The 22087-nt window shown below is 36.2% G+C and overlaps 6 protein-coding genes and 1 long non-coding RNA gene across 8 annotated transcripts; 3 read left to right on the top strand and 4 right to left on the bottom strand.

Annotated features, from left to right (window-relative positions):
• Nucleotides 1–156: 156 nt before the first annotated feature.
• Nucleotides 157–1317, bottom strand: kappaB-Ras (NFKB inhibitor interacting Ras like 1). The gene is made up of 7 exons (XM_089844247.1): nt 1184–1317; nt 1028–1123; nt 893–940; nt 731–826; nt 570–663; nt 422–508; nt 157–317 (listed from the first exon to the last, which is right to left on the bottom strand). The coding sequence occupies exons 1-7, from the start codon at nt 1301–1303 to the stop codon at nt 259–261; spliced, it is 600 nt and encodes a 199-aa protein (XP_089700373.1). The 5' UTR covers nt 1304–1317; the 3' UTR covers nt 157–258.
• A 637-nt stretch (nt 1318–1954) lies between these two features.
• LOC149658606 (alanine aminotransferase 1-like) lies at nt 1955–7987 on the top strand. Its single transcript, XM_089844224.1, has 12 exons — nt 1955–2186; nt 2652–2743; nt 4050–4139; nt 4216–4324; nt 4403–4533; nt 5018–5131; nt 5246–5375; nt 5639–5852; nt 5946–6054; nt 6167–6232; nt 6320–6475; nt 6691–7987. Exons 1-12 carry the CDS (start codon nt 1955–1957, stop codon nt 6892–6894), a joined length of 1647 nt encoding a protein of 548 aa, XP_089700350.1. The 3' UTR covers nt 6895–7987.
• On the bottom strand, nt 6317–6601 carry LOC149658607 (uncharacterized). Its single transcript, XR_016369871.1, has 2 exons — nt 6564–6601; nt 6317–6502 (listed from the first exon to the last, which is right to left on the bottom strand). It is a non-coding gene; the product is annotated as an uncharacterized LOC149658607 (long non-coding RNA).
• Nucleotides 7988–9458: 1471 nt separating the features above from the next.
• LOC149658608 (corrinoid adenosyltransferase MMAB-like) lies at nt 9459–10425 on the bottom strand. Its single transcript, XM_089844245.1, has one exon. It carries the CDS (start codon nt 10302–10304, stop codon nt 9603–9605), a length of 702 nt encoding a protein of 233 aa, XP_089700371.1. The 5' UTR covers nt 10305–10425; the 3' UTR covers nt 9459–9602.
• Nucleotides 10426–10546: 121 nt separating this feature from the next.
• On the top strand, nt 10547–13530 carry LOC149658609 (type I phosphatidylinositol 4,5-bisphosphate 4-phosphatase-A). Its single transcript, XM_089844242.1, has 7 exons — nt 10547–10779; nt 11011–11222; nt 11286–11392; nt 11462–11570; nt 11645–11694; nt 11777–11867; nt 12544–13530. Exons 1-7 carry the CDS (start codon nt 10698–10700, stop codon nt 12676–12678), a joined length of 786 nt encoding a protein of 261 aa, XP_089700368.1. The 5' UTR covers nt 10547–10697; the 3' UTR covers nt 12679–13530.
• Nucleotides 13531–14189: 659 nt separating this feature from the next.
• Nucleotides 14190–16349, bottom strand: LOC149658610 (uncharacterized). Of its 2 annotated transcripts, none has more exons than XM_089844238.1 (3): nt 15661–16349; nt 14761–14962; nt 14190–14661 (listed from the first exon to the last, which is right to left on the bottom strand). In XM_089844238.1, the coding sequence occupies exons 1-3, from the start codon at nt 16175–16177 to the stop codon at nt 14442–14444; spliced, it is 939 nt and encodes a 312-aa protein (XP_089700364.1). In that variant the 5' UTR covers nt 16178–16349; the 3' UTR covers nt 14190–14441. The 2 variants fall into 2 exon arrangements, with proteins under 2 accessions (XP_089700364.1, XP_089700363.1); XM_089844237.1 differs by having other exon boundaries at nt 15628–16343.
• Nucleotides 16350–16831: 482 nt separating this feature from the next.
• Nucleotides 16832–19867, top strand: LOC149658611 (uncharacterized). The gene is made up of 8 exons (XM_089844240.1): nt 16832–17223; nt 17298–17540; nt 17617–17711; nt 17782–17878; nt 18815–18913; nt 18975–19085; nt 19168–19232; nt 19309–19867. The coding sequence occupies exons 1-8, from the start codon at nt 17172–17174 to the stop codon at nt 19441–19443; spliced, it is 897 nt and encodes a 298-aa protein (XP_089700366.1). The 5' UTR covers nt 16832–17171; the 3' UTR covers nt 19444–19867.
• The last annotated feature ends 2220 nt before the right edge of the window (nt 19868–22087 follow it).

The raw sequence follows: 22087 nt of genomic DNA on the forward strand, positions 1-22087 counted from the left end.
CCTTTAGTTAGGCCTAAGTCTACAACTCTACACACGCTTTAAGCAGACGACACATCAATTGACCAATATATACACGGGACTCGGTTCAGTTCACCTCTTATAAAATTCATTTCTTTTGAATTTTTTCTTCAAAATTGATAATTCAATTACCAAGACTTAATAAAAACTAATCATATTTATTGATATTCAACAATATTTAAAATATATTACACCAAAATGGAAGTTAGTTAAAAATATTCTTTATTATAATTAATTATATTAAAGTTCCAAAGGAATTCCTTTTCCTTTCCGAACCAAAGGAGCAAAAGTTGACTTGCCTAAAAATAAAATTAAATTAAATTTAAACAATTTTAAGTTTAAATTAACATAATTTATTATTAAACTAATTAAAGCATGCTGCATAATAAAGATTTATAATTACTGGGTGGAGGGTTCATTTTTGAGGTCAAAAAGATGAAAGGTTCAATCAGAGATTTTGGATCAGCCACACTAACTTCGTATAGTTTCACTTAAATTAAATCAAATTAATTAGATATAAAGCATTTAAATTTGATTTATCATCAAAATACCCTTTTCTCTTTGAGCCCATGACTGAGCTGAATTGGAATCTACTTGCCTTTCTTGCACTAAATCAGCTTTATTACCTAGAGCAAGAATGGCAACCTAAATATAGATTAAAAACTGATTAATCATTCAATAGGTTCATTAATGATGTTAATTTAAACATTACCTCCTTCTTTTCTTTATGTTTATCAATGTCTTTCTTCATTAAATCAAGCAGACGAAAGGAATCTATGTCATTAACACCGTATACTAAAACAAATCCCTGTTTTAAAATGAAATTAATATTTAATTAAATAATTACTTAATTAAATTTAAACAAAATACTTACATCTGCATGGGTAATATGAGCTCTTGAGATTTCATAATTCTTCACATCCTTTAAATTAAAGTGAGTTGGTCAAATAATTTTAAAGTTGAATTAATTTAAATTAAATTAAATTAAATTAAATATTTAGACACTTACCAAACCAGCAGTATCGTAAAAAATAACTTTTTCTTTACTACCCCTATCTGTATCAACATGGGCTAAATAAATATCTTCAATTGTGTTATGCATATCCTGAAAATTAAACGTAATTAATTAATATAAATTAATTTGAAATCGTCATTAAACACTTACAGTTCCAACTGTATGGCTTCCATAAATGAACTGTTCCAAAATTGAAGTTTTACCACAACCCTGATACCCACAAATCACCACTTTGGATACTTTCCCAGCTTGAACTGAGGATTTTAACATGTTAACACCGAAATTTAACGCCTTATCCACGATTAATCCTTTGTTTAAAGCGATAATCTGTCAAAACTTCAAATTTGGTTCCTTTTCGACAGACTTTAAGCCTTGGTCAATTTTGATTTGGGGACCAGCCAAGAACCATAAAAAACATCAATGACCTTGACTTTTGACACGAGACTCGGGGTGGGATTATTACGCAATCATTTGCAGCGCTATTGCTATTGCTATAGTGACAACGTGTAGTCTGCTACTATAGGTTCCCAGTGTTTGTCGCAAAGCGGTGCATAGCATAGTCCTTTCTTTAAGAGATTAGGCGGATTAATTTCTTGAGATTAATCAGATTATCGTTTGTTGCCGTAAAGGTGAGACCGTTGCGTATTACGTTCTCGAACCCACGTAGGAATTTTACGACGGTTTACGTCTTTAGATAAACAGATAAGTGAACGTCTTAAATCTCCTGACGTGTTCCAATACCACTGGAACTTGTAAGGTTTTCTGTGTATTTTTTTACGAAGAAACTTTCCTACCCTTAACTCCCCTAAGCCTCGCGGTTGTAAAAATTTTCCTCGGCCTGTTCCATTATCTCCGATTTATCGCGGAAACACCCCTATTTTCCCGTTATCAGTGGTATAGTCCGATAACCAAGAATACATAATGAATCCAGCCGTCACGAGTTGCCCATCCTCGGCGTCTAGCCGTATTCTTGTAAGTGCTCTTTTTAAATCGGCGCGAGACGCCGGAGGCAGAAAAAGGAATTACTCCGCGGAAGTAGTGAAATCAAAGAAATTACTCGGATTAAAATCAGCTGCGCGTTGTACTTCTTTAATACCGGCAAACAATTGCAGGACCATCGTTACAACCATGTCCAGAAAAAGCATAACACTAGGTAATATATATATTCCACAATACGCGTGAGTTTGCCGATTTAATTTCTAGTGTTTGGGGGCCTAGTTTCATTAAATTTGGGACATTTAATATTTAGATTTAGTTTATTCGCTTTGTCATCACCCCTAAATTTAATTTATCAGTAGGAAACTTATCATATTATTATTTAAATATTTCTCGTTAATTAATTTGAGCTTCGTTTCTATAATTTTATTTCAAATTTTAGTATTATTTAGTCCTAAGTTTTGTTGAGTTGCCTTTTACTATAATTAGTAATATTTAAATAATTTCGGAGATAATTGTTATCTCACTAACACCTCTTAAAGATAGGACGTGTTAGTTGAATCTAGTTATATAGGTCGGAAGATTTTATTATTAGGATGTAGGGGTAGTTATTGAATTATTTATTAAGGGAAAATATTAATATTAATTATCTCTATTAACATTAATTAACTTTCAATTTAAGAAAATATGAACCCTAATATAAAGGAAATGCAGTATGCAGTTCGTGGACCTATAGTCATACGAGCTGCGGAAATTGAAAAGGAACTTAAAAGCGTACGTTTCATTTTCTTACATCATATTTAATTTTTTTTCGCAGTATGTTATTAAGGTAATTTTCTGAATGATTTGAGGGTAGGGTTGGGTTGGTTGTGTAACTTGTGTTGGCATGACTGAACTTTTTGTTCTCGAGCCGGTTTTTATCGCGACACACATTCACCATTTCATTTTACATAAAACTAACCAAATTTATTCGCGGAATTTAATACATATACATTGTCTGCATGTTAAAATCGTATCGTGTTTATAACATAGCTAGACGCAAATTTCCGTTGAAATTAAGTTCCGTAACGCCATCCATATTTAAAGACGTAACTTTGATGCCAAAAAAAAAAAATATTTGAAGCCGTCTGAAAGAGATTTAAAAAAAAAAAACAAAAAAAAAACTTCAGAGGCGTTATTCCCTTTAATATATCACCGTACCCGGTTGACATATCGAGGGGCTAACCACTTCGGTTTCCCTGTACGTGTTACGCGTAATAATTTTGCTTTAGTACAGCGTGAACGGCCCCTCGTAAAATCAGCCGGGCATTCCAAGACCCCAACCATCTTTTACGATCTTTCAATCCCCTAATATATTACCATATTTACTTGCACTTGCAACTGATAAGTTTTATTATTTCGTTGATTAAATATAACGCTGATTGCTTGTAGGAAATTTTTATCCCGTATTTATTTTACTCTTCAGATTATTTAAATTAATCAGCTTCTATTTATTTTATCCTTCAATTTAGTATCCAATTTCTTATCAATGTCTTCCAATTTATCAACAAAAGTGTCCTTAACTTGGCCCTGTATAAAGTTATCGCATTCGGAATCCCATATCTGAAATCTACAGACGTAGGCCTATGTATTTTCTAAACTTCGACTGCATGGTTATAGCGATGTAGTTACGGTTCAGAATTATTCCGACATTTTTAGTTAAACTTAATATTTAAAATTTTTGGCACTAACTTAGACCGTGAAATTCCTGAGCATAGCCTACGTTATCAAAGGTTGAATTATGTAACAAATTAACAGGGAAAGTTATAATTAGTTGCGCCAATTCTCTCTCTCTGCTTTAGAGCAGTGTTGTCAGGCCCTCCGTTACCAAAGTCAGTTAAGTACTGATTTAATCTGAACCGCGAAAATGTGGTCAATCCATGACCATGAAAATAATGGAATATCTATTTTACTAAACTTTCACAAACCCTTTAAGTATTTGAACAATAATAATCATTACAATGCACGCGCTTGGAAATTACTTCCGGTTAAGTCTAGCCAAGACTAAATTACCTTCGCATATTTTTTCCCCAATATAAAGGGGGTGAAAAAACCATTTACGGAAGTGTTGAGGGCAAATATTGGAGATTGTCAAGCTATGGGTCAAAAACCTTTGACCTTTTTTAGACAGGTATATATATATTGACCAGTCTCTCGTACTATACTGGCATACCGAAACATTCCTGATATGTTTTTATTTAAAAAAGGTGCTTACATTATGCGCGTATCCCGAATTGATGAATGACAATAAATTCCCGAGTGACGCTAAGGAAAGGGCTAACTCGATATTAGATGGTTGTGGAGGGCGAAGTGTAGGCGAGTCACTCACCCTTTTACTCATTAGGGTCCCCTTAGGATATAATTTTTATTGATTTTCAATTATACAATTGTTAGGGTCTTACACTGACAGTGCGGGAGTTGAAATTATTCGTAAGCATATCGCGCAATACATTGAAAGGCGGGATGGTATCGCCGCCGATTACAAAAACATTGTTCTTTCCACCGGAGCCACTGAGGCTATAAAAGTAAATATAATAAATATTCATCAAGAAGTGATATCTAGTTTATTAGGGAGAAGGTAGAAATTCGCCCCACATTTATAATCTAGCTTTATCTCCAGTCCAAACGACGTAGGTCTCCGAAGTTAATCCCCCCCCCCCAGGGCCCCCGCCTCTAAATTACAACCAGCATCTCATTGGTTCTTGAAAACTCACGTCAGCGCGACGCGAATGAGTACGAAAATTACTTGTATTTTCCGACTGAGGAGAGGCGCGAAATAGCCCGGCCTCCTTTTACGTCCCCCCTTGTACTTTGAAAGGGGGACTTCAGGACTATGGCGCGCGAATACTTAGGCATCTTATACCTTCTCCCTAATAAACCAGATATCGCTTCTTGTATTCATTAAACTTAGTGGTAGCTTCGTACGTAACCTGTTGCTTCTAAAACGGCTATTTGAATACGCTTTAAAATTCATTTTTACTTTATTTTTCTACTTTTCGAAACTTTTAGTCCATAATTAACATAATGAATCACACTGTAAATGGAAAACCGCCCGGCGTACTTATACCTATTCCTCAGTATCCGTTGTATTCCGCCACGTTGGCCGAGTACGGTTTTAATCAGGTGATTAAATATTCTCTTTTTAATTTACCTTATTTCCTTCCGTAAGTAGTGGGGAAATTTAAATAACAAAAGGCGAATAATATTTAAAGAAAAAAAAACAAACCCTAACCCTAGATTAACTATTATTTGGACGAGGATAAAGAATGGGCGCTAGATATTAAAGAATTAAAACGTGCCATTAATGAATCTCGAAAAACTGTTAATCCCAGAGCGATTGTGATTATAAATCCGGGAAATCCAACAGGTGGGTTTTAAGTTACAGAGTCGGGTAGAGCTCTTTGCCAGCTTCAAAATGAAACAAAGAACGTACAAATCGGTCCACTACTAACAAAGTTACAAAGACAAAATTATTTTTCATATTTCAATAACTCATGAGTCATGAAACGCAACTTCCTTATTTATGGTTCGATTCCGACGTAATTTGTACCATTTTAAAGGTCTCGAAGCGCTCGCTTTATTAGAATCTGTGATTAAAACTAAACTTAATTTGCGGGGTTTTGGATTAAGGTTCCGTATTAACTAAGGAAAACATCGCGGAAATTATCAAATTCGCTTACGAAGAGCAATTATTTATAATGGCTGATGAAGTCTACCAAGATAATGTGTACGCGCAAGGCAGCTCTTTCCATTCATTCAAAAAGGTCATGACCGAGATGGGATCTCCTTATTCCGAAATGGAACTCGCTTCCTTTATGTCGGCTTCCAAGGGATATATGGGAGAGTAGGTGTCCATGTACTTGCTTACTAGCGTGTATTCTTTCTTTCCAAGGATTGATATAATTTTATTGGAAATACATTATTGTTTCTTCCTAAGATGTGGATTAAGGGGAGGTTATTGCGAACTTCTTAACATTGACAGTGGCGTCCATCAAATGATTCTCAAATCTTTATCCGCTAAGTTGTGTTCCAGCGTCTTGGGACAGGTGACTTGACTAACCACTTTTCTATATAGTACTTCTCAAATCGCAATTTCGCTGCGAGAAAGGGCCTAAATCTTTTATCAATAAGCTTACACCTCTTCCCCTTTTGCAAAAGGCGATAATGGATTGCGTTGTAAATCCTCCTCAACCTGGCGAACCTTCATACGAACAATTTTCCAAAGTAAATCTAATATTGCTTCTTTTCTCTTTCTCTCCGATTTAAGAGTTACTTACTTGCGACATTTTTGGCAATATATTTTTAACAAAGGAAAAAAAGGCCGTATTGGATTCCTTAAAACTTCGCGCCTCTATGGTGGCCGAAACTTTTAACAGTATGCCCGGATTTAAATGCAATAAAGTTGCCGGTGCAATGTACGCCTTCCCACGTATCAGTCTTCCAGAGAAAGCGATTGCCAAAGCGAAGGTAGGACTCTTACAAAATTTGCTTCAGCTGGTTAAGGTAGATAGATAGGTTAATTAGAGAACTTCAGGGTTGCCAGTAATTTAAATACCGCGTAAATCAAGTAGGTAATTGGGCTCAAAGTGTCAGTAGTTATTGTTAGCTGCTGTGTTTCAATGTTTTACAAGCTTGAAATTAATTCGGGTAAATTAATATAATTTACTTGGTATAAAACGCAGTCTTTGGGACAAGCTCCTGATTTCTTTTACGTCATGCAATTGCTGGAAAACACTGGCATTTGCGTCGTACCCGGAAGTGGTTTTGGCCAACTCCCAGGCACTTATCACTTCAGAACCACCATTCTTCCGCAACCTGATAAACTTAAATCAATGTTGAATCGATTTAAGGAATTTCACGAAAAATTCGTTAAGGAGTACAATTGAATTACACACACTTATTGGGTAATCAAAAAATAAATAAACAGAAAAAGGCTATAGAAAGTTGTCGTCAAGATCTTACTTAAAATAACTTAAAACCAAAAACAAAAACAGAAGTCAGATTCCATAAAATGGAATATTAATTGTGGAGGAAAGGAAAGAGATTAAGATTAAGATTAAAATTAATTGGGATTAAGAGTTCCTGAACTTACCTGTATTTGTGCCATGTGGATAAAGAATAGCATCTCTAGCTTCTTGGGTATGTCTTTGTTGTGTGATCCAAGACAAATATAATATACAAAAAATACCACCGTGTTAAATAAATAAAGGTACAAAATTATTTTAATTGTAATTGGTAGTAAAGTTGTGTATAACGGATTTTAAAATTTATAGTTAATAACCATAATCATTTTAAATTAGGGAAATATTTTTAGTATTTTATAAATGGTAATATTCATGTTTTGTTTGTGGGGTTCATAACACCTTCAAATCACGTGATGCGATGCGACAAACTGGCAATTTCTATAGGGAATGTGGGTGTCACAAATCATTCATGAATCATGACAGGCACTTAACTGAACTTCTTTTGTACAGAAACGTAAAATGCCCCCTACTGTTTATATTGGGAAAAGAGGGGAGAGTTTGTAGTCTTTTGTGACCTTGAAAAACACCGAAAATCCTGTTGGAAAATAGGCGATTATTGTATGTTTTTCAAGGGGCTCAAGGACTATAGGCTTCTGTTATCTTTAAGCTTGAATTTTTTCCCCTTTTATGGTTCTTTTAGCAAAGAGGTGTAAAAGTAAAACATTTTCCCAGAACTCTTTCTCAGGGGTCGGTCCTTTAGGCTTATTTTAGCTAGGAGGTGTCGGACACTTTCCCAAGGAACTCTGTCTCTCGGGTCCTTTCTAGTGTAATATTGTTTTTGGGTAAAATAATTGTTATTATTATTAATTTAGTAAGGCCTATTTTTTCATTACTTTTCAAATGACTGAACTTTAATTAAGAAAAATACAATATGAATTTGATTACATTGTAATAATGTTATTATTAATTTATTAAAAGTCTATTGTTGACTGTTAATAAATGATTTGGTTTTCAACAGTGTCGTAATAATTTGGTTTTCAACAGTGTCGTAATAATTAAGTTTTCAACAGTGTCGTAGTAACCTGACCAACACGGTTTTTTGATGAAACGGTCGTGTTTCACAAACTTGTTGAGCACCCTTGAGAACGCCTCCCGTTGCCTCGATTCGGGAGCCTCGGTCGACTTAATCTACCTTGATTTGCGCAAAGCTTTTGACACGGTCCCGCATTCGTTGTTACTTCGGAAACTAGAATGGCTTGGCGTGCCCTTCACGCTTGTGACCTGGATTGCGGCCTTTCTCCGCCATCGGCTTCAGCGCGTGGCTCTTCGGGGTGTTTACTCCTCGTGGTGTGAAGTGGCCAGTGGTGTGCCTCAGGGTTCGGTACTGGGGCCCACGCTCTTTATTGTTTACATCAACGACCTCCCGCGTGCTATCCGACACTCGTTTGTGAGCCTGTTTGCGGACGATTCCAAGGTTGGACGCGGCATTCGCACGACCGCTGACTCTCTCGCACTGCAGCGGGACGTGGATGCTCTCGAGGTGTGGGCCAGCTCGAACGGCATGAGTTTCAACCCCACCAAATCCGTGGTCCTGCATTGCGGAAAAAATAACCCTCGCTTTCAGTACCGTTTGGCGGGTAGGCCAATTGCGGCTCAGTCTGTTGTGCGGGACCTCGGGGTTATGTTGGCTGGTGGTATGCTGGGGGATACCCATAGTAGGGTAGCGGCGGCCCGTGGCTCCCGTGCTCTTTACATTTTAAAACGCTCCTTTTCGCATTTTAGCGTCAGGTCATTCGGCGTCCTCTATAAAACTTACATCCGCCCTCATCTTGACTACTGTTCAAGCATATGGTCTCCCCACCTCGTCAGGGACATTGAAAATGTTGAACGGGTCCAGCGCAGGGCCACAAAACTTGTTTCTGGCCTACGAACTTTGCCCTATCCGGAGCGCCTCAGACGGCTGGGCCTTATGTCCCTAGCTGAAAGGCGGCTGCGTCAGGATTTGGTGGAAACCTTCAAATTGGTCCATGGCCACTACGACGTGGATGCCACCGCGTTCTTTACCGTTCGCTGGACTGGGAGGAGAGCGCCCACTCTTTCCAAGTTCCGCTGTACGTCCCTACCTCGGCGTGTCTTTTTCACGCAACGGGTAATTAACTCGTGGAATGGTCTCCCTAGTGAGGTGAAGCGGAACTCGTCCGTACATGCGTTCAAGGCCCGGTTGGACAAATTCGTCCACTGAGTCGCATCATTGTATTTTTTTGTGTTTTGGTTTTTTTATTTATTTTTCACTCTGTTCTGTTGTTTGACACTTGTTTTGTTTTTTAATTTATTTGTTTTTTTTTTATTATTATTATTATTTCTTTTGTTCACCTCATTGTTCCGTTCTTATGTATTTATTATTTTTATTACTTTTTTTTTTCAATTTGTTTGTAACTGAGTCGGGCCACAATAAGCCTCTGGCTTTCTTTTTACCCGTCAATAAACATTATTATTATATAATTTGGTTTTCAACAGTGTCGTAGTAATTTGGTTTTCAACAGTGTCGTAGTAATTTGGTTTTCAACAGTGTCGTAGTAATTTGGTTTTCAACAGTGTCGTAGTAATTTGGTTTTCAACTGCGTTGTAAATTAATCTGGTTTGACTTTAACATAAATATCTTCAGGGGTACCATCCAATTTGGCCGCGACTCTAGCTACAGTGAATAAGTAATCGCTTAATCTATTTAAGAAAAATAAGATTTTATCATCAACTTCGACGCTAATTACTAAGGGCACGACCCTTCTTTCGGCCCGTCTACAAATGGCCCGCGCTTGGTGTAAATGCGCGCTGGCTTTGCCACCAGCTGGAATGATAAAGTTTTTTAATTCTGGTAAATTTTCGGTGTAGTTGTCGATCCACTTTTCTAGTTGTTTAACTTGATTTTCGTCGAAATGAATTAACCGCAAATGGGCGGGTCTAGCGTATTTTTTGGGGGTCGCGATGTTAGAGGCTAAATCCTGAAGGACGCATTGAATTTTGAATAATTGTTCATTGAGATCCTTAAATTTTTCCGCATTCAAATATTGGCGCGCTACACCTATAGCGCTCGTTAATTCGTCAGTGGCACCTAGGGCTTCGAATATGACGTCAGTCTTGGGTCTCCTGTCACCGGCGAAGGTCGCGGAGGTTCCCTTATCGCCAGTTTTGGTGTAAATTTTCATTTGTTGACACGACGTTGTTGACACGCATTTTCGCATCGCGTAATTAAAATTATTCTTTAATTGGAGTTTTGAATAAATTGGCGCGTTTTTAGATAATGCTTGACGAAGCATATCGCATGTGCGGTACATTTTTACTCCTTTCTCGAACGTTATCCGTAGTAAATAAGCAAATAACCGTAGTTCCCTACAAGAAAGTACTTTTAGCAAGGTTCCCCTGAAATTTGCCCCGAGGTCGCGCGCAGGGGCGGTGCTTGGCGGTTTTTTAATTCGGTGCGTTTGGTGCGTAGCCTATTTAGAACTAACTGAAGCGAGACGGTCAAAACCGGTTTCTCGGTGTTTTACCTAGAACGCAATCTTCAATTTTTCCCTCCCCCTCGCCTGGACAGGTTCGGGGTATTTCCCGCCCCCTACATTTTCGTTTTGAACTTTGTTATGCGTCATATGATCGTGATCTATGTTGCGGGAGGGGTAGAGATTTAAAGGTTTAATTTTACAGTTTTTAAATATTTCGAAACAATTAAAATGCCAAATAAAACCGATGAAAGAGCGCCTTTATTGTCTGGAATTGCCGGAGGCCCATCTTATGGACAGGCACCTCCTACGGGTAAATATAACAGTTAATATTGATGACAGATTTTTAGGCCTTGGCTTGTTTGCCCTCCGTAACTTGGGTAGAAACAAAAGGGAACCCAATGTAACTTGAGGGTTTTCAATGATTTTGATCATTACGATTAGATACAACCTCCCCAAATTTTATAAAAATATACTCGGGCCTTGACAGTTGCCATCTTTGAATGTCTTTCTTTATTTTTTTATGGTTATGTATTTTGTAAAGCACCACCTATACCTGACTCTAACGAAGTTTCGAGTACGACTAACTACGTGACAGTACCACCTATAGGTCCGGATGAATTGCCACCCCCTTACACGCCATCTCCGCAGGATGGTACGCCAATGGTTAATTGCCGAGTATGCAATGTTATGATTGATATAAGTAACAAAAGAGATCAACACGTTGTTAAATGCAATGCTTGTGGAGAAGCTACTGTAAGTAGTTGAAAATCAACCCTTAAATATGGATAGGCTATATTAACAGTGGCATAATTTTAGCCAATCAAAAATGCCCCTCCAGGCAAGAAGTATGTTAGATGTCCTTGCAACTGTTTATTAATTTGCAAAGCAACCTCTCAGAGGATTGCTTGCCCTAGACCCAATTGGTATAATGTTTTGTAAACAAACATTTAGTCACACTTTACTATTATAAACACAATGGATTATAATTACAGTAAAAGAGTCATAAACTTGGCTCCCAGCCCTGTTACCCCTCCTGCTGGTGCAGTTGTTGCCCCTGGGATGTGCCACGTAGCTTGTGGTCATTGCAGAGCCACCTTTTTGGTTTGTTTTAATTAACTTTGACCCCCCCCCCTTTTATTTTAATAAGAGTTATAATTCATTATAAATTATTTCAGTTCAATACTCTAACTAATGCTTTGGCTAGGTGCCCTCATTGTAGAAAAATGTAAGCTATTCTTATAGGGGGTTCAAATATGGGAACTGAACTGAACTGAATGAGTAAGGGTTATTTTTCTTCTATAATTTAGTTCCACAGTTGGACCTGAATTTGCTAGAAGTCGTGGCTTGATATTTCTTGTGATATCTATTGTTTTCCTTGTAATAGCCATTGGAGTAACGGCAAGTTCTTTTTTTTGGGGGGGGGTTTAAGGTGGAATTCATAAACGTCGGACGCAACGTAATTTAGTACAGGCAAAGGCGCACGACGCCCTGCCTTTGCCTGTACTAAATTGCGTTGCGTCCGACGTTTATGAATTCCACCTTAAAGGGAGGGTGAAGTAGAAAATCAAGTGATTTTTTTATCGATTCTTCTACTAATTATAAGACCAGTCTGCATAGTGAAACATTCAGGAAATACCAACTCCGAATGATTTTAAAATTCAAATTAGGTTCAGATTTTAAGGATAATTTTAAACAAGGACCTCCGACCAATCGCGTAACGCCTTGCCTTTTTGTTAACAAAATTCTCTTGGCATGTTACGTGTTGAATGAAATTTATCACGAGATTTGATAAAATTCGCGCGCGACGTGACAATCGTGGCGCGAGACACGGAACGTGCCACGAGAATTTTGTTAACAAAAAGGCAGGGCGTTACGCTATTGGTCGGAGGTCCTTATTTAAAATTATCCTTAAAATCTGAGCCTAATTTGAATTTTAAAATCATTCGGAGTTGGTATTTCCTGAATGTTTTTCACTATGCAGACTGGTCTTATAATTAGTAGAAAAATCGATAAAAAATCACCCTCCCTTTAAGACTGCGGACTCTTAATAACAATAATAATTTCCAATTTTTAGGTTGGAACTTTATCAGTTACGAATAAGGGAATCTACGTTGTTTATGTGGGTTTATTCGTAGCGTTTGTGCTCTTTTTTATGAGAGCTATGTACTATTTCACTATGAAAGTCAGCCAAGTTGTAGGGCCAGCGTAACTCTGACCGTTATAAAAATACTTTTTTTGGACTTTTCTCTTGTTAATAAGAGTCTATACTATCTATTAATGAAGTCATTCTGTTTTTTTTTTTTCCTATATCCCAATTGATAAAAGAGAAAATAAGTCCAAATATACGCGATGAGACAACATATGGTTAATAATTCTTTTGCCACCGCGTAAATTCCATTATATATATATATAGCCTTTTTAAGAAAGAAATGAAATGATGTTTAAACGATTTTTTCAAAGAATTCACATACACTATACTATACTGACTGATTGTAAAAGCAGTGCAGTTAATTCTATTATTATTACTACTACTACACTAAGAGAAAAAAAAAGAAAAATAAGTATTTAATGTTTAAACGCAATCTGTTCAATCTTCAATCTTCAATTAGCCTTATTCCTGATCAGCGCCACCTAACCATAGCGGCGACTTTGAGAACTACTGTAAGCGGCAAGCCAATCAGATGTCGCTAAAATCTGGTGACGTCACTGACTGGCACTCTCGGGTCTTACCAAAAATGACGTCACCAGATTTTAGCGACATCTGATTGGCTTGCTGCTTACAGTAGTTCTCAAAGTCACCGCTATGGGTAGATGGCGCTGATCAGGAATAAGGCTAATTCAAAACTTTGGTAATAATTTTAATTCTTTTTTTTTTTGTAGTAATTTCTAATTTCTTCTCTCTCATTCAGATTATGTGATTGTAACTGTTTGTTAACTAAGCCTGTTCCTTTACATTTCCCTTTCTTTTTTTTACTTAGCAAAAGATAATGGAGTTTAAAAAAAAAATTAACCATCATAATTTTTTATGCAACAAAAAAAAATTAAATAATTTAAAATTAAATGTATTATAGTTTTTTTTTTTTTTTTTTTTTTTTTTTTTTTTTAGTAATTACAGGGTTGCCACAGTACCTGGAAAGTCGGGGAATTTAAAAATGGGGCGAAAGATTAGGGAATTTAAAAAATTTCAGCAAAGTCAGGGAATTTGATTTTAGTGGGTAAAATTTCTGGGGAGAAGTCTGTATTGAAAGAGTAGTGAAAGTTTCTCCTCATCCTCTCCATAAAAAAAACTCTAGAGCAATAGACTAATGGCACCCAAATGTTATTTCCCCATAGAGCTTAATACAGTCGAAGGCAGAGGGCTGCCATTACCCTATCCTTAAAAATGTCTAGAATTGTTTTCGTAAACTAAATAATCTCTTAGATAGTTATTTATAGTTAAAATATTTCTTAATCATTTTGGTGCAACAAATAGGTTAGAAAACTTAATGTAGATCGAGTTTATTTAATTATAAGCACTTAAAACGTGCTGTAAACATTAACAGTACACTTTCGGTCTAAAAAGGTCAGGGAAAACCTGGAAAAGTCAGCTGGGAATTTGGTTCTGAAAATTTCGTTGCAACCCTGAATTAGCTCCTGGTTTCTGGGTGAAGCTAATTGCAATTGCAATATTGGTGGAACAAAAAAAAAAAAAAATAATATAATTACAAAAGACAATTAAGATAAATGATAAATTTTAAATCTTTATTTCACATTTTTTAAATTTTCATTTCTCATAATTAAATTTATTTTATAGGCTTTTCCTTTCTTACAATTTAATTAAGACTTACTCTGTTAGTGACCCACGCCTAAGTTAAGCCTAAATGCAATGCAATGCAATGCTTTGAATCACAAATAATTAACTTAATTTATTGAACTCTATTATAATTAAATATAACCATATAAACCTAAATAAAAAAATATATAAATTTTTATTTAGGGTTTTTTTGCTTTAGGTGGCTTTAAAATGCCTTTCCCGCGTAAATATCTGACTATAAAGGGTGTGGTGGATAATGTAATTGCAATTCTAACTGGTGCAAAGACTTTATGAACTGCGTAAGCTATAACAAATGTGCTGCCTCCTACTGCCACTTGATTTGAAGTTATTGTTTCGGAAATTCCAATTTTGCTCAAAAGTAACGGCAAATCTAATCCGCTGTTAATGAAAAAAACATAATATATATTTGTTAGATCAAAAAGACCTATTTTTTTAGGCCATTTTATAAGTCTTCAAGTGCTTTATATTCTTTTTCACCTTGTTATAGCCAAATAACAGCCACCCAAGGAAGCTAATGATATTGTTACGTGAAAAACTATCACCGTTGCACCGTAATCTCGGACAGCTTGTTTTAATTTTTGAGCCCTAGTTAGAGGTGCCGCTTCTCCTTCTGTAGGCTTATTGGCTTCCCCTTCCTTGGATGAAGCTGATTGGCTGTGGCAATATCGTTTTTGCTCATCTACAATTAATTTAGTTAAATTTTCAGATTTAACCAATTTTTATCCATTTTTTTTTTAATGGGAATCTTAATTGAGACTTTTAAAATTTTTGGGAAATAGGGACTTGGCAATTCGGGCTTAACTCCGCCCCCAGCGCCATTATGGTATGTTTTTTTAACAGAATGAAAGCTATATAAGCCCCTCCTCCTGGTATGTTTTTTAGCACTAGTGGAAGGTAGCCTGACGTTTCATGACGTAGTAATGCCAAGAAGTTATATCTAGTATCTCAGAGAGAAGGTATAAATTCGCCAGATTTACAGCTTTATCTCCAGTCCAAACGTAGGTCCGGAGTTAATCCCCGTCTCTAAATTACAACCAGCATCTCATTCGTTCTTGAAAACTCACGTCAGCGCGGCAACGCGAGTGACGAAAATTACAGTCATATTTTCCGACTGAGGAGAGGCTGCGAAATAGCCCGGCGCCTCCTTTTACGTCCCCCCTTGTATTTTGAAAGGGGGACTGGGACTACGGCGCGCGAATACAAAGGCATCTTATACCTTCTCTCTGAGATACTGGACTATGGCGCGCGAATACAAAGGCATCTTATACCTTCTCTCTGAGATACTGATATAACTTCTTGGTACTGCCAAGTCCCTATTTAAGAAAAAGGGATTTCAATAATTACAAGATTGTTTAGGGTCATTAGATGTGGAATTACTGGAATGTTGACTGTTATGAGCCCCTTGATGGGTAGACTGTCTCCATTCTGAGAGGTATTTTTGACCTTGAGATAATGAACCACCAGGCATGTTTAGATGTACGGGAGCTTTGCCAGTTGTGGTGAAAGGCTCGGGTACATTAGTTTGCATAACAGCGCTTAAACTGACGTTCTGACTCATGTTATAAGCCGTTACGTGTTCCATATCATCATTATTAACTTCCTCAGCATCAGAGTACCGATAACTTGAGTTTTGGTCAGTGTGGGAAGCATTTTCAACTGGGTTTTGAAAGACTTCCCGACCTCTTGATGGATTAAAAACGCCGTCTTGCGATCGAAATTTCTCTACTTGGGCTGTAGGGGAACCTGGGTTGTTCCCATTACCTCCTTTTGGGGAATTACCCGAAGAATCACTGCTATATTTTGCTAAGCTTGCGTGGAAAGATGACCAGTTTAGAGCTAAATTCACCTGGCGAAGCTTCAAGGGGTGCAAAAGTGACGTTATTCGATATGACATGTTGGTATACGTGAAAACTATTGTTTACTAAATGCGGAACATAATCTTAGTTGGGTAATAATAAAGGATTACGGGTAAACAAAACAGTTACGTAAACGTATGGTGAAATTTGGCGCGAAAATTGGGTTGTAGATGGCGATGTTGATGAGTGGCAGGAAGGGAAATAAGCGGAGGAAAAATTGGACAGCTTATAGCGTTTTCCTTTGGGTCCTCGCGGAGCGCTCCCAAGGAGCAATAAAAATGGTAGTAGTAGTTTCCAGCTTCGTTAAAGACTGTTTTTGAAGAATAGGATATCCTAGTTTTATTCCTCCATGGGAGCGCTGCGCGAGGACCCAAAGGAAAACGCTATTAGAAACGTCATAGCAGATAGCCAGTGTTGTTCTTGGTAGTACAATTGTACTTTTTTAGTACATTTTAAAGTCTTCAGTACGAAAAGTACATTTTGATGTTTGAAAGTACATTTTCAAATTCAATTTTTTAACATTAGCGTCTATGGGACGAAAATTACGTCGCAAGATGGCGCCAAAAGCCTTTCGTGGAGGGGGAAGGAAATTTTAATACCCCCAAAGGGAGAAAAGTACGTTTTCAAAAAACCTCCCATTGAGTAGTACGTTTTACTATTGGGGAAAGTACGTTCCCAAAAATCTAAGGAACAACACTGCAGATAGCAATGATTCATTCCAAATGAAAACGTCGTCTGCATTCGTTATTACGTTGCTATGGTACCCACGTCTTAAGGATATCCTTTATCTATTGAAATATGTGAATTTATTGAGTCAATTATGAGTAAATATTTTTAAAATAATAACCCCAATTTCAGCTATTGCCTTATAGTGAGTTAATGATTTCCTTCTTTGAAATTTTCAAATCGAATTGAAAATAAACGTGAATTGTATTTGTTAAAATTTAGTTGAAGTTAAAGGTCTGTTAGTGACGTGTTAGAGATAGGGATTTTATCTTACTAAATAATTAAGTTTAACATCTAATACAAAAAATGGTTAAAGTCGCTGTTATTGGTTCTGGGAACCTTGGCTCTAAAATTGCTGGTAAGCATTCCTAAAGTTTCCCCCAAAAAATTCTTGTTAATCATTAGAAAATGAAAACAATCTTGACTTCTCAGGTGAATTAGCATATTATGGCCACGAAGTTAGGGTATTTGACCAAAGTACCGATGCCTTAGATCGTTTAAAACCTCGTTTAAAAGAGGATCGCAAAATGCTGAAAGAGGATGGCTTATTGGTCCAGCCTGATTTTGTTGGAGAAGTTTTTGTACTCAGTAGACTAGAAGATGCTGTAAAAGGGGCTGAATTTATTTTTGAAGTTGTAGCTGAAGACTTGGCAGCTAAACAAGATATTTTCGAAAGTTGGTTTTTGTTATTTACAATATTTAAATCCTTATCCCTTATTTACATAATCCAAAATAAAATTTTAATCAAAAGGAATATCACATTGTTGCAAAAAAGACGCGGTGATAAGCACAAGTGCTATGGTTTTAAGTGTTGATGATATTGTAGATAGGGCAGCTCATAAAGAGGTGAAAGAAATTAGATCAAATCTTATCATTTATTATGTAAATACTAATTTATCTTAATTGGTTCAAACAGAGGTGCTTAGGTATAAGGTTTTTATACCCTGTTTATTGTATTCCCGAAGTTGAAGTAGTTCCTGGGGCAGTTACATCGGTAGAAACTCTCAAAAAAGGTATATTTATCTTTCCTTAAGCAGGGTTGTCACAGTACCTGGAAATCCTGGAAAATCTGGAAAAGTCAGGGAATTTAAAAATGGGCCGGGAAAAGTCAGGGAATTTTAAAAATTTCAGAAAAGTCAGGGAATTTGATTTTAGTGGGAATAAGTCTTTATTGAAAGAGTAATGAAAGTTTCTCCTCATCCTAATTTCTTAACACAGAGTGAACTCTAGAGCAATCCTTAAAAATGTCTAGAATTGTTTTTGTAAAGTAAATGCTCTCTTAGACTGTTATCAGAAGGGTTTAATAGAAGAAGGATGACACTCTGTATCCTCTTAATGATTTAGTTATGTAACGTCATTCTGCCCAGGCTCAGCCATTTTGTCGCTCTCCTACTCATGAAACTACAAATGGGCATCGCACCGTAAGGTGAATTCTATAATTGTTTGGCAGCAATCATCCCACAAACCTCGTCTTGACGTGGGACAAAATTCACAAGCGCATGCGTCTTGCCAAATATTTCAACGCTAATAGAGTAATGATGAGGGAACTATTTATCGCGTATGTGATTCGGTTTAGTAACCTTGCTCTAAATGTTCCGATGTTGGGAAGAGTGACGTTACACTTACCCCGCTTTGTGCTTGTATACTTCTCTCGAAGAGAAGTGTTATATACTTCTGCTGTTATTTATAGTTAAAATGTTTCTTAATCATTCTGGTGCAACAAATAGGTTAGAAAACTTAATGTAGATCGAGTTTATTTAATTATAAGCACTTAAAACGTGCTGTAAACATTTACACTTTCGGCCTAAAAGGTCAGGGAAAATCTGAGAAAAAGGTCAGGGAAAACCTGGAAAAGTCAGCTTGGAATTTGGTTCTGAAAATTCCGTGGCAACCCTGTCAAGGTTCATACAGAGACTTGCCTAATTAAATTTTGGTTTTCGTTTAAACAGTTTTGGGAATGTTAGAAAGAATGGGTAAAACACCATTTTTTAGATCAGGTTCTGAACCTTTAGTTTTATCCGAAGAGCAACGTGAATCTAGACGTTTAGGTAATTTAATTTGTTAAGATCTTATTTCTGGGATGGGATTATATAATTGAAATTTTTATAGCCCACATGCAACATGTTCGGCAAAGTAAATTAATAAGGGGTAGGCCCAATTTTGGAGTACCTGATTTAGCTAATAAAGTTGGAATAGCGGCTGCTTTAAACGCTACTTATGGTAAGCGAATATTATATTACAAAGCATTGGCCAATAATAGACCTAAGACTTCAAAGATCATATTTATTTATTTAAATTTAAGATTCTTCAAGTACTTCTAATCAAGGAGTTGCTGATAAAGATTGTGTTGTTTGTATGGATGATATTGTACGTTAAATTCTTTTTAATATTTGGAGAGGGAATGAAGTTAGTTTAAATCTTTGAAATGTACAATTTTTTTTAGAGAAATTGCGTTCTACATCCTTGCCACCATCTTTGTACATGCTCTACTTGCGGTCGTTTGTTATTGAAAAGGCAAGATGCATGTCCAATTTGCCGTAAACCTATTGCCTCTATTTTTCGAATTTTTCATTCTTAAGTCACAGATGCAATTGCAAAGATTATAATATATATATATATAAAGAAACGGGTTGGCCTTAATTGCAAGATTTATATTTTTTAAACAATATAGTCACAACTTGCAAAAATGCGGGCCTTAATTGCTTAAGTTAAAAATAGGCAACTAACTATATGAGTTTCTAAAACAAATTATCATTATGCTTAATATAATTTTTGATATTTTTTAATTAATTTACTATTTTTCTGTTATCAGTATTATGAAATGTCTTTTTATATAGTACTGTTAATTATATAAGATTATTATAAACTAATATTTGTCAATATGAGTCATGAGATTATGTAAAATTGTTGTAGTCAATAGATTTTATCATCTAATGTTTTAAAATGTTAAATAAAATACTCCATTTTCAGTTTTAAAAGACTTTGAATGGGTTTTCTTGGAATTTTTCTTCATTTTTTAAATTATGCAAATTATTCAGGAGGCCCTTGCATTTATTAGTATTTATGCAAATGAGTTTTAGTTTGATGCTAATTATTACGTGTCTTGGTGAAATCTAGACTCTAGTAGTCATGCAAAAGGTCTAATTTTATGAGTTTCTCAGGGTAAGTACGTAGTAGGGAATATTTTATGAAAGTTGTAGTCCTTGGTTAAACTGGTTTCCCCCCATTTTCCAATAAAAAAAAAATATATTTTTAGTAGGCCTACAGGTTCTCATTTTGTCAACATGAAAGAGAAAGTAATATTTCTAGCCCCCTTCCCGCGGTTTCTTTCTACCATCTTTCTTTTGCCACTTCCCCCTCCATCCTCGGTATGCGCGCCTTTTTCCCTCCTCATGCACTACCAGTGGTTTCTCTACCCCCTCCTCCACCCCCCCTTACGAATACCCAAGATCCCGACTATTTATTTTCACATTTTCTTTTTGCTTTTAAACCAATATTATTTCTAATTAATAATTAAAATTAGTTTAGATTATTAATATCCTAATATCTCAGAGGTTTTTTACGATTTTGCGCGAATTTTACAGTAATATTTCACCGCTTCCGGTTGAATTTTTATAGTAACCTTGACCTCGTGACTTTCGACCTCCCCCTAACCCCCTCTATTCGGGCATTCGAGTATTGCAAGCGTAAGTGCGCGTTTATCTAATGATGTCCGACACGTGTATTAATTAGGGATTTTCTCTGCGTGTATTTATGAAAAATTCAGGGTTAATATTACTGATTATTAGTAATTTGTTTTATGTTTAATCTTTAAACATTAGTGATGGGTAGAATTATTACTATAATCTAAGGATTATGATGGATTTTATTAAGTGTTATATTGTTAGGCCTTGGCAACGTAGTTTCTGCAGTGGATCTACTATTTGGCACTTTGGCAGGTTGGATTGTATAGCCTTGACCTCGTGACTTCCAACCTCCCCTAACCCCCCAGTTCGGGCTGGAAAGTTAGCCAAGTTTGGGCGCGTAAGTTCGGGTTTGTCAAGTCAGGTCCGATACGTGTAGAGACTTTCCCAGCGTGTATTTCTGAACAATTCGGGTTAAATATTACCGATTATTACTTATTAGTCATGGTTTTATGTTTAATCGCTAAACATGAGTGACAGATAGGAATACCACCATTAAATAAGGATTATGACGGATTTTAGTAATGAGTGATAGGCCTTGGCAACGAAGTTTCATCAGTGGATCTAATAGTTGGCCAAAAACTGTTTCTACGAACATTGAACATTTTACAAGTGTTATCACCCATCATTTCAACTCAACGCGACATGATATGCCAGGAATAGTTGGAAAGGGGTATGTAAATATTTAAAATCTTATTCAAACTAAGGGTTTAGGCAAGGGCTGTGTGTTCGTGATATCAGAAGTAAGAGGGGTCATAGAGTTGGAGTGGTTAAATTCAACGAATTTTTTAGGAAATATCGTATTATAGGAAAATGCCCCATGTCTAACCCTAACCTAAACGTAAATAACGACATAAACACAATTGGGTTATCGTTTTATCCCCAAAAACCCTGAACAAATACAGATTCCATAGTGGTTCAGTGCAAATTCATAAATTTAGAATGCGAAATACTCTGTCTAATCTTGGGAAACGTTGAGGCTATAATAGTAGCCCTTCTATTTTATACAATATTCCAATTTAACGAATAACCTTGAAATATTCTGGCGCTATCCAAACGTAACACACTCGTGCTTGGCTGATTTTTTTTTTTTTTTACGTAATACATTTCAAGGTCAACTAGGCCTGGATGTGTTGTATTATAAACCTACTGCACCAGCACTTTCTGGTATCTCATCATTCTAGCCCGGAGTTTAATTTTGGCAGTATAATATTGGAGAGTGTATTTATTGTACTAGGCTAACAAGTGCCTGTCATAAAAGGCTTAAAGCCACGATCAAAATGCGGTAGTCCTTGAAAAACTTAATTTTATTTAAATGCATCTCTAACGTTTTTTAAAGACTTTATAAATTGTTCGGTTTATATATTTCCTTCAAAGCTACTTTTAATGTTAGTAACTAATACCAAGGAGGGGAAAAGTAATTTAAATATGGAAATTTTTAACTGTCCTAAGGTAAAATAATGGGGTTTATTATCTAGAAGGTAATTAACGTAGGTTTAATTTTTAAGTAGGGATCTTATAGGCTAGAAAATTTTTAAA

The sequence above is a fragment of the Phalangium opilio genome, unplaced genomic scaffold, assembly GCF_054372755.1.
Source record: "Phalangium opilio isolate 3A_F unplaced genomic scaffold, DU_Popi_V2 ptg000075l_1, whole genome shotgun sequence".
Lineage (NCBI taxonomy): Eukaryota > Metazoa > Arthropoda > Arachnida > Opiliones > Phalangiidae > Phalangium > Phalangium opilio.

What these genes read in the sequence shown, in the direction of transcription:
- kappaB-Ras (XM_089844247.1), bottom strand. Translation starts at nt 1,303, where the DNA reads ATGTTAAAATCCTCAGTTCAAGCTGGGAAAGTATCCAAAGTGGTGATT. An exon ending in CTCATATTACCCATGCAGAT is followed by an intron (nt 827 to 892) that starts GTAAGTATTTTG and finishes ATTTTAAAACAG; the next exon opens with GGATTTGTTTTAGTATACGG. An exon ending in ATGGGCTCAAAGAGAAAAGG is followed by an intron (nt 509 to 569) that starts GTATTTTGATGA and finishes ATTTAATTTAAG; the next exon opens with TGAAACTATACGAAGTTAGT.
- LOC149658606 (XM_089844224.1), top strand. Translation starts at nt 1,955, where the DNA reads ATGAATCCAGCCGTCACGAGTTGCCCATCCTCGGCGTCTAGCCGTATT. An exon ending in CTTTGACCTTTTTTAGACAG is followed by an intron (nt 4,140 to 4,215) that starts GTATATATATAT and finishes TATTTAAAAAAG; the next exon opens with GTGCTTACATTATGCGCGTA. An exon ending in AAATCCGGGAAATCCAACAG is followed by an intron (nt 5,376 to 5,638) that starts GTGGGTTTTAAG and finishes TTTTGGATTAAG; the next exon opens with GTTCCGTATTAACTAAGGAA.
- LOC149658608 (XM_089844245.1), bottom strand. Translation starts at nt 10,304, where the DNA reads ATGTACCGCACATGCGATATGCTTCGTCAAGCATTATCTAAAAACGCG.
- LOC149658609 (XM_089844242.1), top strand. Translation starts at nt 10,698, where the DNA reads ATGCCAAATAAAACCGATGAAAGAGCGCCTTTATTGTCTGGAATTGCC. An exon ending in GCTTGCCCTAGACCCAATTG is followed by an intron (nt 11,393 to 11,461) that starts GTATAATGTTTT and finishes TTATAATTACAG; the next exon opens with TAAAAGAGTCATAAACTTGG. An exon ending in TAATAGCCATTGGAGTAACG is followed by an intron (nt 11,868 to 12,543) that starts GCAAGTTCTTTT and finishes TCCAATTTTTAG; the next exon opens with GTTGGAACTTTATCAGTTAC.
- LOC149658610 (XM_089844237.1), bottom strand. Translation starts at nt 16,177, where the DNA reads ATGTCATATCGAATAACGTCACTTTTGCACCCCTTGAAGCTTCGCCAG. An exon ending in TAATGACCCTAAACAATCTT is followed by an intron (nt 14,963 to 15,627) that starts GTAATTATTGAA and finishes AATTAATTGTAG; the next exon opens with ATGAGCAAAAACGATATTGC. An exon ending in TGTTATTTGGCTATAACAAG is followed by an intron (nt 14,662 to 14,760) that starts GTGAAAAAGAAT and finishes TTTCATTAACAG; the next exon opens with CGGATTAGATTTGCCGTTAC.
- LOC149658611 (XM_089844240.1), top strand. Translation starts at nt 17,172, where the DNA reads ATGGTTAAAGTCGCTGTTATTGGTTCTGGGAACCTTGGCTCTAAAATT. An exon ending in CCTTGGCTCTAAAATTGCTG is followed by an intron (nt 17,224 to 17,297) that starts GTAAGCATTCCT and finishes TTGACTTCTCAG; the next exon opens with GTGAATTAGCATATTATGGC. An exon ending in ATAGGGCAGCTCATAAAGAG is followed by an intron (nt 17,712 to 17,781) that starts GTGAAAGAAATT and finishes TGGTTCAAACAG; the next exon opens with AGGTGCTTAGGTATAAGGTT.